We start from the raw sequence: 17,905 nt of genomic DNA on the forward strand, positions 1-17,905 counted from the left end.
TTTACTCCTAAATTTTTTATATCCTCAGTGTGGGTTATACACGCAAAAAATACAATTCTGCCATTTTGCTGGGATGGCTGTCTTGCTAAGCTAATTAGGCCGATCCTGGAGACTGTGTAATCAAAGTGTTCACAGTCAGCGGACTTGGTGAGCCAAGCCTGACACCAGTGCATGATATGTATCCTCATAATGGCTTGAATGTTGTTTGTAGTACAAGCCGATCCTGGAGGCAATACATCATCACAAATCGCATCATCCACACGCCTCATAGCATTATCCAGTAGAGCTAACCAATAAGTCTACTCAGCAGCTTACCTCTGCAGGTCTACCGAGAAGCTATCGCTTGACTTTGACCATGATGCTCGAATAGATCCTGCCTGTTTCTTTAACTTGTTCAATTTTACAACAGTCCAGAATCTTGGATTATTTTAGTTCGAGTTATTGTGGTTCAACTATGGTTGAGTATTGACACCTTCATTGATATTAAGTGGCCTTTCTTTTCACCCACACAGTGCCCCTGGTGTTCCCCTTGCCACCCTTGCCACCCTCGAAGACCTTTCACCAGTCATTGCTTTGGATATTGAGGCATCATTGGCAAAAGCAGCTCGAAGACTCACTCTGGACGGGACTTCCCAAAGGCTGCAGACAGTCGAGGAAGGCTCTGACACTGACAGTCTCCTAAGCACAGGCACCGGTGGCACTCTCGATGATCGGCAGATTGACTGCCTTCTGCTAGACCGCGTGCTCGAACAGGACTACCAGGAGGTGCTGAACTCCTGCAGGGACTCCTCACATCTGTAGGAAGGGCTTGTCCAAAGACGTGCAAATGAATGTTGCTATTTATGTGTGTTAAATCACGAGGTTAGCTGTGTCATTGTATATGGTGGATGGAGTGTGGCAGTGGGGCATGAACGCTGTTGAGTCTGTGTTGCCATCTTTTGTGCATTGTATTTGTATATGCTTTTGAAGCTACTGTCAGGCATATAAATTCGGCACAATGTTTATGTTGCCTACATGTCTGAGTTATGCTTTTAGTTCACAGAAGAGTGAAGGGGTTGTAGAGATACTTACTTACAATTACCTAGAGAGAAAAGCAGCACTACAGTCCTGCTGCATGCAAGGGAATGTTAGCAAACAGTGGCTTCTGATTGTTTTTCTCTGAGAGGCAAAATAAATTGAACATTAAACAGGCACTGCTGATGGAGTGACCTGTATTCTGTCTGTAATAATGATTTAATCTCTACCAAAAAAATTTACAATGTGCTGCATTCCTTAGATTAATACAGTTGAACCTCTATATAACAAACACGATTATATGATGAATTATCTGATATAACGAAGTAAATATAAAATTTAGTTGGCCACACTTTATTTTCATAGAGTGTTCTACTGCTATAACGAAATTGAAAATGTACCCAACTTGGTATTGGTTATAGCGAAGCAAATATTGGTTTGCAGGTGCCTTAAAATTTATATATCCTGGCAACAAAAATGTCAAATACAGTCGCTGACTGATTTTTCAAACACCTTTTGGACTTGTGCAATTATTTGCATTTCCCTGCAGTATTGCCAACTAGCCCTACTTCTAGCATTAAAATAATGACAGAGATTTCGTTTTCCAGCATGAATTGGCACAATGTTTCCGGCATGAATAGCGCGTGCTGTGCTGCAATCAAATCGGCCATGAACAAAGTTGTTGTCATGTCAAATGGCAAAAAACCACAACTTTTGTTGCCAACTCCCAACGAAACGATGCTAATTAGGCTTAGCAGCCAAAGCAGTAAGATCATCAGACTGGCTGGTGACAAGCTATTTGGGGAAGCTAGAATGCCGGAAGCCAACTAGAATGCCTCACTATCGTATGCAGAATACGCTTGTGTCCCGATGATGGTGGGACACAAAAAATGGCGGCAAATGTGTTAGCTGTTTCAAAATGGCAGTTAATTGGAACCAACCGGGTGCCGTTTCGAAGGAGCCACAACGACGCATTTTGTTCTTTAGATGACACTTTTAAAAAACCTTGCAGTTAGATGTTAAAAAGTGGCAGGAACAAAAATTAAGGTGGTGTCAGACGAAAGTGCTGTCAAATCATAACTGCTGATGTTAGCTACAGTGTTGTTAATTTTCTCCTGTTTTGAAGGCTGAGTTTACACATAACTAACTGCTGATACAACAACCACTTTTTGCAGAACTAGCAAGTTCGTTAAAAATGGGTTCGACTGTATATGCAAATGAACTTTAATGCAAAGTTTATTATGGAAAGGCGAAGGCTTGTTGTGAAAACTTAATTCCTAAAAAGCTTTATTTGTGTCTGTTATAAGCCAAACAGCATTCAAAACAAGCTGAACATTCCATATCTCAGCATTCCCTTGTTGGCACAGTGCTTGTTAAGATAACTCGCATAGACGATGACAACGCATTTCTCACCAGGTAGTATTCCTGTGGCATGGACACATGGTAACTTTTGCAATCCTGAGGCAAATTTCTAATGTACGGTATGCTCTCTTCTCGGAGTCATTGTCAGATTCTGCTGGCCTTTTGCCATGTAGCCAGACAAACAACCCGATGGTGCGCAAAGAATGGCTCTTTAAGTGGTTGCAATGTGTAATGGCATTCCTGGTCTCTAAGAAGTCTGCAGGCTTTATAGTGCTCAATGCAAGTTTACTAGTTTTCACTGGCCATGGGGTAGTTGTTCTTGGCTTGCATCATGACAGCCATGTAGTTAGTCTTACTGCAGTTGTTTGCTTGTTATAAAAAACGATGTGTCATTTCTGTGAGTTTGCTTCTCTTGCTGGGGGATAACTGTTTCTGAGATAATTCACCTGATGGCTGAATTGGGCAGTGTCCACCAAATTGATCACTGTTAATGCAGTGAATGGTGGTAATGTTTTGATCAATGATGTGACCATTAGTATCGGTGCAGACTGCTGGCATCAAGAGTAGCTAGGAATCAATCCACTCATGCTGTTGTCATGCTGACCCAAGTGACCATGGTAATCCAAGAAACATCCTATTATGATTTGAATGTCTTATTATACAGGAATATTCATACTGGTTATCCGAAGGAGATCTTCATGGCATTATATGCACATGTATGGAAGCTTACATAATATTCCCAGTGGATGTGCATACAATGGATGCTTACTAATTGCTGTTCTGGCATTTCACAAAATGAAGGTTCTGCCACTTCACGTTCTTTCGTCGTCTCTTCCAAAGAAAAATTATGGGTAAAATGTCAGTAATAGAAATAAATGTGCGAACTCTGACCCAGATCTAAACGTATTCAACCATTCATGTTCTCATGAATACATATTCTCATGAAACTGAATAGGTAATAAGAATTATTGGAAAATTTAAATAAAAGTTGTAAATTAAAAGATGCCATGTGATAAATCTTAATCACATTGAGTATATAAGGCATATTTACAACTGGTAAAATTCACCATGTTAACTTTACACCTGTGTCTTGGGCCAACACCCATTTGTGACCCAGTTGTTGCTTGCATATAAGTGCGAGCAAACTGAAACTATGTGGTTTTAAAGGCATTGGATTACCCACATGCGATTGAATTTAATATTGACTTTTTTGCTTAAGATGAATAAACTTGGACTTCTGGCATGCAATATGCTTGCCTATGTCGATCCAAGTGAAAGTCTGTCAGGAATTTGAAAATACCTTACAGATGTCTAGAGTATACAAACATGATTTCCAGTTATTGTTTAGCAAATATCTATGGTTACTTGAACGAGCCGATGTTATTCCGGGAATTGTGGCGGAATTGTTGACAAATGACAGGAGCTATAGAAATAACATAGCAAAACCGTCTGTTACTTTTCTTAGTGCATTGCATTTTGAGCTGCATTGTATAAATGTGCTACGCTTTCATGATTGTGAAAAATAATTTTTAAAATGAATAGGAAATGGGTGTTACTGTTATGATTTGATAATCATTTTACTGTTTACAGATAAAGTATTTGTTGATGGGAATCACTAGATGTGGAGAAACATAGCAACAGCGTGAATTCTTATCTTTAGCACATGTAAATTTGAACTGTTTTTGTTTGACCTTCAAGAAACAGTCATACAAGAAAATAACTGGAGAAAGGGTAATGAAATTAGATTGACTGAGTCATGGCAATATCCCAAAGCAATGCTAGGGCTTAGTAATGGATAACATCACCATAGTTTGCCAAGTTGTTTACTGCCGCCCAATTGGTACTTTTGATACCTGTATAATTTCAGTAGGTTATTACGGTGTTATATATTGCTGGTACGCCTTGGATACTATTTAGACAGGCTCAGTTGCAATGAAGATGCAGCTGATGACATACTATGCTCCCTTTGATTGTGTTTAAAATGTGGCAGCTCATTAGCACTCATTCTTGGCTGCAATTGTGCGCGTCTTTGTGCACTTCAGAAAAGAGACATCTGTTGGATGAGGCAATTACCATGGTGGAGCACAGGTAGATGAAATGATGTTCCATTTATTGATTAGCTGTTGTAATTTTTACCTATTTCATACTCTATAGCCCAAGCCATGTTTTGTGCTTCAATTTCATTGTGAGTTGTTATGAATGTTCCTTTCTTATATTCAACGATGTGATATTAGCTGCAGTTTTATTCTAGTCAAGAGAGTTAAATGCACACAACGTTATTGTTGCATTGCCTTCTGTAAGCATATTTTCATGCAGCTTCGTGTTTTCCTCAATTTTTCTTTATACATATATGAGTGCAATACAATTTATCTGATGCACTGCTGTGTGGTCTTAGGACAGTATTGCCATACTTTACTGAATTCTGAGGAGTTGTCTTAATTCACTGTTGTTCTCATTCTTTCTCTCTCTCAATTGGTGAAGAAGACATCTCTCTTCTCTTCGTTTGTCCAGATAGGTATACCTTGAAGTTATGACCTCAATTTAAATGTGCAAATAATTGGTTCCCTTTATTTTTCTTATGTTGTCGGGAAATAATAAAAGGATTGTTACGTATGTATGCTACATATGGAAAACTCCACCTTGTGTGTTGCATCATGTGCAATGAATAAACAAAAGAATGAAAACTCTGGAATAAATCATATCTGCTGTGCTGTTGAGTGGACGCACATATGTATGAGGCTATAGGTCATGTGCTGTGTCCCTCAGTACATGGAAAAGTGACAAAAAGCTGAGCAGTGATCTTATGTGCCTCGACAGCCCACCATTGTCGGAGGATGTTATTTTGGCCCCTCAGCAAGACGTTAAATCTAGTTTTCAGCTCAGACCTTACTTTACTTTTTAAAAAGTATGTGTGTGGACTATGGGCTTTGAGTAGACCTAATTGTTTGCTATATGTTTTACATCCTCCTTCTGTCGTCATCTTCACCCATCATGCTGCTCTTCCCTCTTGCCCCAGTGCAGATTAGCCAGCTAGATGAATGTACCTCAGGCCAATCTTTCTGCACTTCGTATCATTAAATTTTCTCTCACTCTGTTGTGGCAGTCATGCTTTTTCCTGCATGCAAAGAATGCTTGCACGAAGTGAGGCGCCTGCTAGCCTGGCAAAAGGCAGTGCACCAGTTTGTACTGCATGGTTAAAAACATGATTGAACCAAGCTTTTTAATGACAGCCTGCACCCCCACCGCATCTTTGGTTAAAAGCATAATGTTACCACACAAACAGGTCTCTTTCTTTTGCAGGTCTGTTTTAAAGGTTCAGACAAATGTCAAAAAGCAGTATAGATTGCACCATGACAATTCAATGAAGCACCATGCCGCACCACAATATATTTTTCTTTAATCTAGCAAGGACATACGGATCATATTCACAATGCGGTACTGGCCAGGAAATAAATGGATTACTCTGAATATTGCTGAATTAGTTCTTCACGTGACACATTACTCGCCCAAGGGGCATCACGCAAGCTATAGCTCTTGAAGCCCATGAAAATTAAAGGCTTATTATGGTGCAGCATTATGCCTTTAATTTATTGGAACCCGCCTGCACACCATTTTATATCTCGCTTCTTTTTTATTCCAAAGAGGACTGTGTACAGTATAACCAAACATTAAAAACTTATTTTACTTTCTCACTATTACGGAAAGGGTGATCGTCGTGTGCGGACGGACCGAAACCACTGACCGAAACCTCAATAATGTTCGAATCACGGAGGCTGGACATAAAGTGAGGACATTTATAAGAATTAAAGTGAGAAACTTCTGCACAAACTTCTCCCAAATTTCCGTCTTAATGTGCGTTTTTTATAGTTAACACAAATGTCCCCCTCTCCAAGAAATGCCGTATTGTAGTTGTCAATGGCATTTCAAGCCAATCCAATGCAAGTCAAACCGATAAACGCGGATAAAATTGGTGGGAAAAGTGTGTAGCAGGATTTTTGGTAGTTTAAGCAGTTGAAATGTGATCCTAGCCGTCGCGTTGTTTCATCTTCGTTCGAAAGGCAATGATACGCAAAAAGACAACTGCTAATGTTGCCTTCAAGGAAGAGAAGCTGCTGCTTCGCTGTGAATGGGACCAGTGCGACTTCTCGTGCGACGACAGCCCTGTATATTACCAGCACGTAAGGAAGCACTTGGACGATGACCTAACTTTTGTGGAAACAAACATGTGTCCTTGGCGAGACTGCGCCGAGGCGCTGAGTAATACCTCCGAGTTACGCACGCATGTGTTTTATCATGCTTTTCATTGTAAAATTAAATGTTACGGCCAGAACCTTTTGGACAGACAAAATGCGCAAACTATGCGCTGCCTAATGGACAAGGGCTCTCGCAACATCATTTCCGAAACTCCCGACAAGTACCAGTGCCAGTGGACAGGTTGCGATGACTGCTTCGAAAATCCCGAAGCATTCTACATGCACGTCAGCTGCCACGCAGAAGAGTCGTGCGGCGGGGCGCGGTCGTCGTCGAAGTTGCCCTGCGCTTGCGGTTGGGGTTCCTGTGAGGCTACCTTTGCTACGATGTACAAATTGAGGGAGCACGTTCGTACGCACACGCAGGAGAAAAGGTTGGCATGCCCGAACTGCGGCGGCGTGTTCTCGTCGCGCACGAAACTACTGGACCACTTTGCGCGCCAGGACGAGCGATCTAGCCACAGTTGCATCTACTGCAGTCGCAGCTTCAGTTCAGAGCGCCTTCTGCGGGACCACATGCGGCTGCACGTGAACCAGTACAAATGCCCGCTGTGCGACATGACGTGCCCGACGCCTTCGGCGGTCAAGGGCCATATGCAGTGGCGTCATTCGTCCCTGCGGCCTTACGCTTGCGACCTGTGCGACTACGCTGCAAAGCAACCGTGCGACTTGAGAAAGCATCTGCTGACGCATTCAAACAAGGGCTATGCGTGTCCGTACGATGGTTGCGATTTCGCCGAGCGTAGCAGCCACTTTCTGCGTAACCACATACGTGATGAACACCTCAAGTGCCCTAAGGGCATCTACATGTGTCATATCTGCCAGAAGCAGTACTCCAAGGGAAACTCGCTGTCACGGCATCTGGTCTCCCAGCACCGCTTCAAGTGGCCATCGGGTCACACGCGCTTCAATTACTTCTGCAACAAGGACAACATTTTCACAGTGCAGACAGTTCGTTATGAGAGCCTTGACCTTGCCGCGGCCAGTGCAGCCATTCCAGAAGAAATGAACACCGACACAGCAAGCACTCTATCTGAGCCTCAAGTTCTTACCACTGCAGTGACTGATGAAGTATCAGAGCAACCAGTGAAGTTGGTGCAAATTGTCCAGACAAACGAAGATGGTTCGACAGTTGTACAGGTGGCCCAGGTGTTGGCTGAGCAGCCCTTTGAACTTGCACAAAGCATACAAACACACCCTACGACCGAACTCAGTGAAGAGAGTTCTGCTGGCTCAGATGTGCACATATAATCAATTGCAATTTCAAGGGGTCCTGGGGACAAGCATTTCCAAGGTGCACACTTAACTTTGAATGTTTACATGTGTACTGAAGTTGCGAATTGACACTGTTGTGCTTCCAGCAGTGATATAGGTTCCTTGGGTCCTTTGGCAACAAATGTGGCACCAACATATATGGTTGACAGTGGTAGAAGCAAAATGGGCTTGGTATTTATTAAATGGTTCCTGAAACTGTTGTCCCCTCCTTGCGTTACTTGTTTAAAAGGCTTAAAAATGTTGCTAGTAGATATGATGTTAATGTTGCTTTCACTGCTCCCAATAAGCTAGGTAAGATATGCGCTGCCGTACAGAATAAAAAGGAGCGGGTAAAAGGCAAAAAACGAACAGATATTTGTCCGGTAAAGCACAATAAGAACAACAGTTTTACTGACTGTCGTATGGGTGTGGTGTATAAAATTCCCCTTAGCTGTGGCCAGTTCTACGTAGCACAAACGGGACGGTGTATCAATCAGAGGCTAATGGAACATAAAAGGTCGTTAACCGGTGGATCGCCTTCTAATCTTTCGCTACATTGCCGAGATTGTAACTGCACGCCAGAGTTAGATGAATGCACGATATTGTACAGGCATAAGAATGAAGATACGCGTCTTATGGTGGAGGCATGGCATATCTATAATGGTGGAAGTGCGTGTGTGAGTCAGCCTTCGATTACTTTACATAGGAAGAGATTAAGTGCCTTAACAGTTATCTCTCACGTAGACCGGCACGTGTACCCGATTGACACGTGGTGCTACCATTCCTGAGCATGCGCAGATGAGTTTTGTGTCTTCTTTCTTTTTTTGCCTCAGTGCTCCTTTCAGTTGATAGTCGGCGTTCGTGTTGTCCACTTCTCTATTCGTGTGTCCTGTCTGCATGCCTCACTTCTATTTTGCATAATGAGTCCTTACCAACTAGCTCAGCTTTCTGTCGTTCTAAGCTTGACATTTTAATTGCTTTTTACTTCACTGCTCTATGCCACAGGTATACTAAAACAGCAGGTGAAAAGAGAGTCCCCACTGAAGGTGCATAAGAAAAGCGTACACCATGAAGATGACAACTATAAATGACTTTATTCACTGTACATAGATGCCAATTATTCTAGGAAGTTATCTTTAGCCATGATTTAACTTAAAATCAACCTAGATTGCTGTTTTCATTTCTTCAATTGCTCAGACAACAGAACCTAATTCAAGTCAGTTCCTCACACTTATAAGTAAAGGGATGACCCTTAGCAAGTATGGGTTGGACAATGTATGCGAATTATTCAAAACTTTACACTAAAGTCAGTCTTGAAGTGCAATGCCATCAGCATTATTGGGACATCAGGACACAAAGCGATATTTGCTGATGTCTCGTAGCAATTGATATAGGTACAATGATGTCGCTTATAAAAAAGGAAACGATTGCTGCACACACTTCTGGAGGCGCCTGTGCGTGGAAGCTGCTGCAATCGCAGGAATGGAGCAAATTAGTGTGTCATGACTCGTGATGCACTATGCTCCTGGGTGCCAAAATAGAAACTGCTTTTTAGAAACAAATATAGGATAATTTTAGCGCACTCTGACTCCTATGAGAATTTTTTCCTGGGAGTTGAAAGGCTTTGGACCTTCACTGAACATTAAAAAAAAACATTGAGAATATCATGTCAATGCTCCTTTAAAACATGATGTAGTGAATAGCTTTCCACAGGTAATGCTAAGCAGTGCATTTGCTTGCACAAGTGAACTAGAAATATCTGAAGTTCTTCTATGAACGAATTCCCAAATATTATGGTTCACTTGCCTAATCTAACTGTTGTGGTCAAACATGTTTGTGTGATATCTGTCAACCAATGCTCATCCCTGTTTCAGCCATTCACAGGAAAGTATAGTGGGAAGGTTAGGTGTGCTGATGTATCATATTCGTGCTAAATTTATGTGTGGGAACCTGTGACGTGTTCATTCGTATGCAGAATTGTGTGGTGTTGGTTACTCATATTGGTGATGAAGCCAGTGCAAAACCATATGATTTCTTAAAGGCTTCTTGTCAATTTTTACTCTTAAATTGCCATGCCTATACCCACCTTTTTATTAATGTAAGACTTTACGCATAATGCTTCACTAAAATAAGGCATGGATCAGAAGGCCAAAACAAAGCAACCATGGCAGTAACCATGGACACTGAAGCATGCTACTTTTGAAGAAAAAGAAAAAGAAAGGAGGCTTCTAGGTAAATTTGTTTAAGTCCCAGACTAGGGTTGTTGTTTAAGAACTATTCAAGGTCTATATGGAAATTCAAGATTAGAAAAATATTCTATTCATACTCGACTTGATGCCATGACTGCTCATTCGTATTTAGTATGGCTTAAAAATTCTTTGCAATCATGAAAAACGACATTTGACATGCTGTTACAGTTCCCTGGAAGCAAGAAGCATCACACTTAATCTCTTGTAGTATACATAGCAGTAAGATTTAACGATGATGGCACAATGGCATCTTTCTTCTGGAGTGATATAACATTTAAAATTTGCACAGCTCATATCTCGCAAAGGTAATGTTAATCTAACAATATCATTTTTAATTGTGTATGATGGGGTGCAAACACTCAGGCACTGTGCAAAATAAATGCAAGATTGTTGGTTACTGTCAACAGTCGGTTACTGTTGCTTTATTCTGGGGAATCCGCCAAAAGTCTGCTGGTGCAAACTAAAGCTGGTTAAAAACGAATATGGAGGAGAGAAATACATTCTCTCTTCTTGTTCATAATAAAGGAAAACTGACACGAAATTTCCGTCCCGCCTATTTTCTTTTTGTTTTTTTTTTGTCTGTTAGCCGATGACTCTGTAATCATGGTATGACGCCCTCAATTCCTCAAACACGCAACAAGCAAAGAAATATAACGTCATTTAATGTGGTGAATTCAAAAACCGCGCGGAATTTTTTGCATAAAATTTGTTTGCAAAGGCAACCTCCGTGCGTCACAAAAATTGAGGGAAGGGGAGTCGCGCGGTGCCACTGATGCGGGTCGGTGTAGTAGTCGAAGCCGCATTGTTATCGCCTTGTCAAAAGCTTCATATAACGGGAGATAGGCGGGAGAACGTGAGAAGGGCGCTGCGCACGTTCTGCACAAATCCGGAGACAACTTGTCACATCCTAATGCAATGCGAAGGTATTGATCCAGCGAGACCTGTAGGTAACGCCCACCTTCCGGAAGAGCTGGGATTCAAAGAGGATAGAAGCATGCATTAACCGGTAAGCAGTCGAGATAAGCAAGCGACGTTTAAATTATCCGTGAAAAAATCGCCGTGCCGCCAGAAAGGCGAAGCACCGATTGCGAAAGCAAATTAGGAGATAGCTGTGCGAAGTAAAGATAGTAGTTTTATTGGCTGTATGAACTTGTAAACATTCGCTTACTAACTAAATTAACAGTGATAGAATGTGTAAGCGTGATTCAACGAGGACGTAGAAACAGACACACAGAGACAGCGCTGTCTCTGTGTGTTTGTGTCTCTCTCTGGTTGTCTCCACTGTACGGCGGGCGGGCGAGGAGGAAGTTTAGGCAGCGTAGTAGCCACCGGAGAAGAACGCCCTTCCTCCCTCGCCTCACCCCGCTGCCTCGAGTGCGACAGGAGAGGGCACGCATCAGGGCCGCGTTCCTCGCTCGCGCAGCGAAATTGAACCGCGTCCGCTCACTCACCCTCACACGCTTTCACTCATACGGAACATCACGGCGACGGCAGAAATGAGCCTGGAGTGAGTGAGAAAACTTTCATTGTCCGTGATGGGTGACACCGGAGCTCCGGTACCGCTCGTAGGCGTCCAGGGAGCCCGATGTCACCCTAAGGGGCAGGTGTTAGTAGACCGCTTCGTCTGAGTGTCCATATAATTGCTATCGCAATAAAAAAATAAAAAAGGGGAAGAGATTGATAGGGACCGGATTCGCTACAGGCTTCGGTGGTTACCTATGCTATACAACTATATAGACCTGCTATATGAACCTCTATATACCTGCTAAATATAGCTACAAGGCAGCTACATATATGGGTTTTAGGAAATAGAGAAACAATGAAGAAGAAATAAGCAAAATTCTATACTGATAAGCATGTATAAATTACCTGATTAGCTCAAAGCAGTCTACGTGACTATTTGTCACCGGCCCGCTTAGAAGGGGATGCCAACAGATCATCATCATCGAAACGACAGCAGGGAACCAAGCTTATTATATCCCGTGTCGAATGCAGAAAAGCACAGAGTGAAATTGGAAACAATGGTTATGTGGCATTATTGCAGCTCATTGTTCGGCTTGCGACCACTGGATCAGGCTCGGCTCGTGCCTCAGTGGTTTGTGACCATTATACCTCCGATTTTCGTTACGTGCAGAGATGACTTGTCAGCAAACCATATGTCAAGAATTCGCGCTCCTTTTGGCCCGCATTTTGAAATAGTCACCCTAAAGGAGGATATAATTGGGGATTTTTTGGCTCATCAAAGGAATTCTGGCGCGACACTATATGGGGTCGACAGCTATATTAAAGAATAAACAAAAAAAAGGGGGGGGGAAGCAGGGTATGGATTTTTCGTGTCAGTACCCTTTTAAACTGTAATATATCTGTAGCATCAACAATATGGACACAAGAAAGGTGTCAGGGGGATGCTTTGTCCTGATACATTTCTTGCTTCCATCTAGTTAATGCCACTGTTACTGCTTTGAGAATGGTACAAAGCTGACATTTAAAAGACTCAGTATCATTCCAAAGAGAAAAAAGTCAAGCTTCGCGCAAGGAATCTTTTTCTTAAAAATCAAGCGATCTTTTGGCCAATCCCCCATAGCGGGTATGAACCACTCTTGGAAACAAACAAACAGACAAACAAACAAACAAACAAACAAACAAACATAAGGAATGAAGAATAAAACGACTACAGCAAGCTGTGTTACAAGGAAGATCATTTGTTGCACAAGCACCCTTGAGAAAGCGTCCAAAAGTAGAGGCAATCAAAGAGAGATGTCAAACTTCGACATAACAAACACGGATATATAAAACTTGGTCATCATTTGCATCAGTGGAGTACTCCACTGCAACGTGCGTCACATACTTCACCGAAGGAACTGGGAAAACCAACGACGTGTCTCGCAAATAACGTATGAAAATTGGGAGAAAACAAGAATTCAGTCATTGTTTTCAAGGCACATAATCAGTCTACATACTTCAAGTCTGCGGCACACATGACCCATAACAGGGTCCCGTATATATATATATATATATATATATATATATATATATATATATATATATATATATATATATATATATATATGTGTGTGTGTGTGTGTGTGTATGTGTGTGTGTGTGTGTGTGTGTGTGTGTGTAACATTATTGCTGTTGTCATCATTGGTCCCCTAAAGGCAGAAAGGAAACTTCGTAAGCGTTCCATATATAACGTACCCCTATCTAAACAGATCACAAACAACGCTTTAGCAATTTTTGTTTTCCCCCCTATTGACTCAAGCACTTCAAAATGTGTCTGGATATCACCCTTAACATTTCCTCAAAATATAAACTTCATTAGTGCTATATTTGAAAAAAAAAAGAACTTGAAAACAAGCATATAACGTTTTTCGATCTCCACTAACTCAGCCACGGTTACGAGGGAATGAAAAAAGGAAATGTGTGGGGGAAGAGAATACAGGATGGGAACGTGCCAGTATTTCCAAGTATCTGCATCTACATCTAGTACTGCCAGCCGATTCATAGTCGACACCCCGTAGTGGGTCTAGCCATAGCGTCAGGCACCGAGCAAAACCAAAGTGCAGCATGGAAAATGCAAAGAAGAAGAAAAAGATGACGGCCATGCTCTATGGTGGGCTGCTGCTGCTCCTACTGACCTGTTTTCCGGGCTTTGTTCAAGGTACGTGGAACAGAAGCGCATGACAAAAGCTGCTCCGGTCACAAAATTCTACTTTTCTTTTTGTTCGGGTTCTCGAGTTCGGTCTGATTCGTCCTAAGTATCTTCTGTATATAGTGCCTTATTCAGCACGTCCAAAACACCGCCCGTGAGCGCATGTTGCAAGCATTCCGCTTTCCGTGACGTCAGCTTTGCCTTTTTCCTATAGAACCAGTATAGTGCTAACGTTTAGACCTGAAATGTTATATTCCGACCCTTATACATGGTACGCTGGTTATCTGGTAGAGTTCAGTTCAAGCCTCACCCAAGAAAAGCAGAGTTCCTTCAGTGCAAGTTATCTGCTCCGATAAATAAATAGGTGCATTGTATCGATATATTATCGCGCTGTCGTGACAATGTAGAATAAGGCACTGCCAAAAGCGCGAGGTAAGAAAGTAACTAATTAATGGGCGAACTTAAGCCCAGAGAAATAACACTCAAAGCACAACGGCAGCGACGAGACCAATCGCCTGTCGTAAAAATATGGTTTAGACGCGTCGGCTATTTGACTAATCGTACCTTCCAGCGTTGTATATCGCCGGGGTTCACGCATGTTTTAGAATGCACAGCGCTATTCTCTTTGCGCATGCAATCTGATTAGGCAAAGATTCTTCCGCTATATAATCGGCGACAACATTCGAGAAAGTTCCGATACAGGAATGCGCCTCTTTCGCCGAGCGATAACGTTGTAACAGGGGTCAAACGGTGAAAAACGATCACATGAAGGACATAAGCGATGTACACGGGTCAATATGAGATTTACATAAAACGTGCACTATTTAATGAGATAGGGATAGAAAGTTGCAGCTTGAAGATACTCTTGCGGCACTTTACAAGCATGACTAGTCGGTGTATATATATAAAAAAAGTAAAAGAGTAAAAGGAAAAACTCACTAAAGAGGATTAGAAACACTAGAAAATTGCATCTCAAAACAATCTTTCCACACGTAGAAGAAAAGGCCACTTCCGGCTCACCAGGGCGTGCGGTGACGGTGTTATCGCCCTTGGACTTTAAACGGAGCTTCCCGGCGACGCCGACGGCAGAAATTCGCTTGGGGTGCCCATACAACTGCTATAGAAATGAAAAAAAAAATATGCAGATCCCACGCACTGTGGGAATCGACGTAAGCGAAGCTTTCTGTGATGTTTGCATTGAGTGACAATAAGTGGCGGTGATTTTGACTGCGGATGTTTCATTTCTGCAGCGTTTAGTGCAATACTGGAGTGGTGAGTTTATGGCAAATGTGACGTTGCGTGCACAACTGCTGTTTGTCTATGTAGTACCCAGAACACTGCGAGACATGTTTGCTTGAGGCGTTGTGCGCTATTGTTCATAACCTCCGAGAAGATTAGTACTGCCATTGCTTCACACGGCAAATCGCATCGCGGTAGAAGTGTTAAAATTTAATTGAATTATACCGGCTGTACGGGCCAAAACCACAATCGGATTGTTAGGCATGCCTTAGTGGCAGAATAGGGATTAATTTTGATCCCCTGTGGCTCTTTAACAGATACCTGAATCTAAGTACACGAGCGTTTTTGTATTTCGCGCCCCGTCAAAATGTGGCTGCCGTGGTCGGGATGCCATAGCCCAAAAGCTACCACGGTGGGCACATAAGTGCTGAAATGACGCGCGACACCCAGATGCTACGGTACTACGATGTCGCCTAGACGTTACGATGCTTTGATGCTACTCTGCTTCTGCACGCCACGCGTAAGTTGTCCGCTCGACATATTTGCATGGTGTTTGTTTTTCAGAAGTAGCAGAAATGTGCCGCATCGTACCTTGAGCGTAAATTTATACCGTTTTCCTTGCAACCACTGTCGTGTCTACAATAGTAGCGTCGCGTCTCCTCGCATTCTCACGTCGCGTTTTCCCCCTCCCGCCTTCCCCACATATATGCGAATTGCGAGCGAAGACTGGCAAGGCTGTTATTCACTCGTTTCGTGGCTGCGTCGGTTCTACCCATTCTCCTGCCTGCTCTCCCCTACATCCTCTCTAACATTCTGTCCACCTCCCCTACCCTCTCGACGGCTGTAATTATCCGCGACCTTCCGCAAAACCATTACAGAAACTGCAGCGTGCAACTGTCCAGAAGGGACCCCTCTGGACGGTTGCACGCTGCAGTTTCTGCAATGATTTTGCGGGAGGTCGCGGATAATTACAGCCGTCAAGAGGGTATTGGGGCGACACCTAGGGAGCTCCAGAGGGCATTGTGCACATGCGACGCCGTGCAAATGTCCAAACGAGCTTCTCGCGTCGTCTTTCCTCTCTGCCACACTCCTACCATGTATATGCATGCCCTGAACCACCTCCCGATGCGGCGTGCAAGACAGCAGCAGCAGCAGTGTAAAAGCCGAAAAGAGGCAAAGAAAGCTTCGCTTTAAAAGCAGCGCACCCCCCCCCCCCCCCCCACACACACACATCCCCCAATTCTCTTTCTTTTCTCTTTGCTTGTTGTGGTAGTGGTCATGTTAACGAAGAAGTAATCGGATCCCTACCGAATCAGCGTTTGGCACGTTTCAGACGCAAAAAAGAAATTTGTAGGACGCTTCGCCTTTAAGAGTGGAACGAGATAGCATTCAAAGATCCCTGACTGCTTCTCACGCTTCCCGGCAACTGGAGCGTATGTAACCGTAATGCTAACCTGGAAACGCTGGCTGCGAACGCTATGCACGAAGGCAAGCTTTGTGGTGGAACTACGGCCTCTATTTTGGGTATGCGATGCGGCGGAGGCGAGCGCCAGCTGGAGTTAATGCAAGGAACCGGGCACGCCGCTCCGTGGCCCACCAAGTATAGTGAACTGGGGCCCTATAACGTAAAACTATTCCAATATGTTTCTATTCCAATATCCTGACGTCAAATTTGCGTAACCACCAACGCAAGCACCGGGCGGTCACCCGCAGGGTTGTCTTAACAGACCAATCAAACGCTATCCTCGTTCATAGGAGGTCACTTTTGTTTGCTTTTGTTTGCTTGAAAAACGAATAACATTGCCTACACTGAGCGGCTTGTCGTTTCTAATTGGCTGACAAGAGACGAGGAGAACGCTCAAGTGGAGAGGGATTCGATGGGGCCGAGCCACTGCACTGAAAGTCGATAACCGGATGAAGAGGGTGGTGCCGGCGTCTACGATTGGTCGGCTTTCCTTTACTTAGCTTGCGGTGGCTGGTAGAAAATCGCGACGGCACGCAACGGAAGCTCAAGAATGCCGCTAAAACGGACCCTCAGCAAGGAAGAGTTGGCAGAATGAGGGGGTAAACGTGCAGAAAGTGCTCGAAAACGTTACACGGCCACGCAAGAAGTTTTATTATGCGCAAATACGCCCATGCTATCCGGCAGGTGCGAATAGCCAGCGTCTGAGTGATCGGCGGCAGCCATCTTCTGTTCCTTTCGGAACGGGGCAGCCTGCGGCTATTCCGAAGAAAATTCAGTTTTGTTCGGCATATTAATGCATCTTTATCGCGTACACGTCACTTTGACGCGGTGAGTTCTTGCGGTTTTGACGTCGCGTGACAGCCAGGTGAAGTGGGTGCAGCCCGAAAACTTTTTACCAATAGCCGAGGGCTAATGGCGAAAAGGGGTCGAATCAGAAATAACTGTTTTTCTTTTTCCTGTCAAATCATACATAATCAGTGTGTACACATCATATCAGATGGGGAGGTATCGCGGTTTTCCTGACGTCGCGTGACAGACAGGTGAAGTGGGGGTGGTCGAAAAAAGTTTTTGACCAATCGTGGAGGGCTGATAGCAGAATTGGAATAGAAAAGTTTGGAATAGTTTTACGTTATAGCGCCCCTGGAAGGCTTCTAGTTCACTGTACCCCAAGACAACATCGCGCCGGCGCGCGTAAAATGACGGACGCCGCGACAGATTTGTGTGTGTGAAGAGGTTTCTTTGAGTTTTCGTGAAACATAATTATGTTTTCTCGTATAGTCAAATTACAATCCGAGAGCTATTATGTCTGTAGTTTGTGCGCGAGTCGTAATTTACGATTTTTCTACGTATTTTAGCTTGAGAAATTCAATTAGTTCAGTCAATTCCTTTCATCGTATGAAAGGCCTGGGTATAGCTGCAT

At 43.3% G+C, this 17,905-nt stretch overlaps 3 protein-coding genes across 4 annotated transcripts in view; all 3 read left to right on the plus strand.

Annotated features, from left to right (window-relative positions):
• LOC142583062 (uncharacterized) overlaps nt 1-5,471 on the plus strand; it is a 43,185-nt gene extending 37,714 nt beyond the window's left edge. For both annotated transcript variants that reach the window (XM_075693345.1, XM_075693344.1), the window contains one exon: nt 513-5,471. In XM_075693345.1, the coding sequence (XP_075549460.1) occupies nt 513-801 (289 nt within the window). In that variant the 3' untranslated portion in view covers nt 802-5,471. The remainder of the gene's footprint in view (nt 1-512) is intronic.
• An 836-nt stretch (nt 5,472-6,307) lies between these two features.
• Hinfp (Histone H4 transcription factor) lies at nt 6,308-8,097 on the plus strand. The gene has a single exon (XM_075693349.1). The coding sequence runs from the start codon at nt 6,438-6,440 to the stop codon at nt 7,875-7,877; it is 1,440 nt and encodes a 479-aa protein (XP_075549464.1). The 5' UTR covers nt 6,308-6,437; the 3' UTR covers nt 7,878-8,097.
• Nucleotides 8,098-13,696: 5,599 nt separating this feature from the next.
• LOC142583619 (disintegrin and metalloproteinase domain-containing protein 10-like) overlaps nt 13,697-17,905 on the plus strand; it is a 47,297-nt gene continuing 43,088 nt past the window's right edge. The window contains exon 1 of the mRNA XM_075694110.1: nt 13,697-13,790. Coding sequence (XP_075550225.1) covers nt 13,697-13,790 — 94 coding nt within the window. The remainder of the gene's footprint in view (nt 13,791-17,905) is intronic.

Source organism: Dermacentor variabilis, chromosome 5 (assembly GCF_050947875.1).
Source record: "Dermacentor variabilis isolate Ectoservices chromosome 5, ASM5094787v1, whole genome shotgun sequence".
Classification (NCBI taxonomy): domain Eukaryota; kingdom Metazoa; phylum Arthropoda; class Arachnida; order Ixodida; family Ixodidae; genus Dermacentor; species Dermacentor variabilis.

Excerpts from the sequence above, each read along its gene's own strand:
- Hinfp (XM_075693349.1), top strand. The coding sequence starts at position 6,438 with ATGATACGCAAAAAGACAACTGCTAATGTTGCCTTCAAGGAAGAGAAG.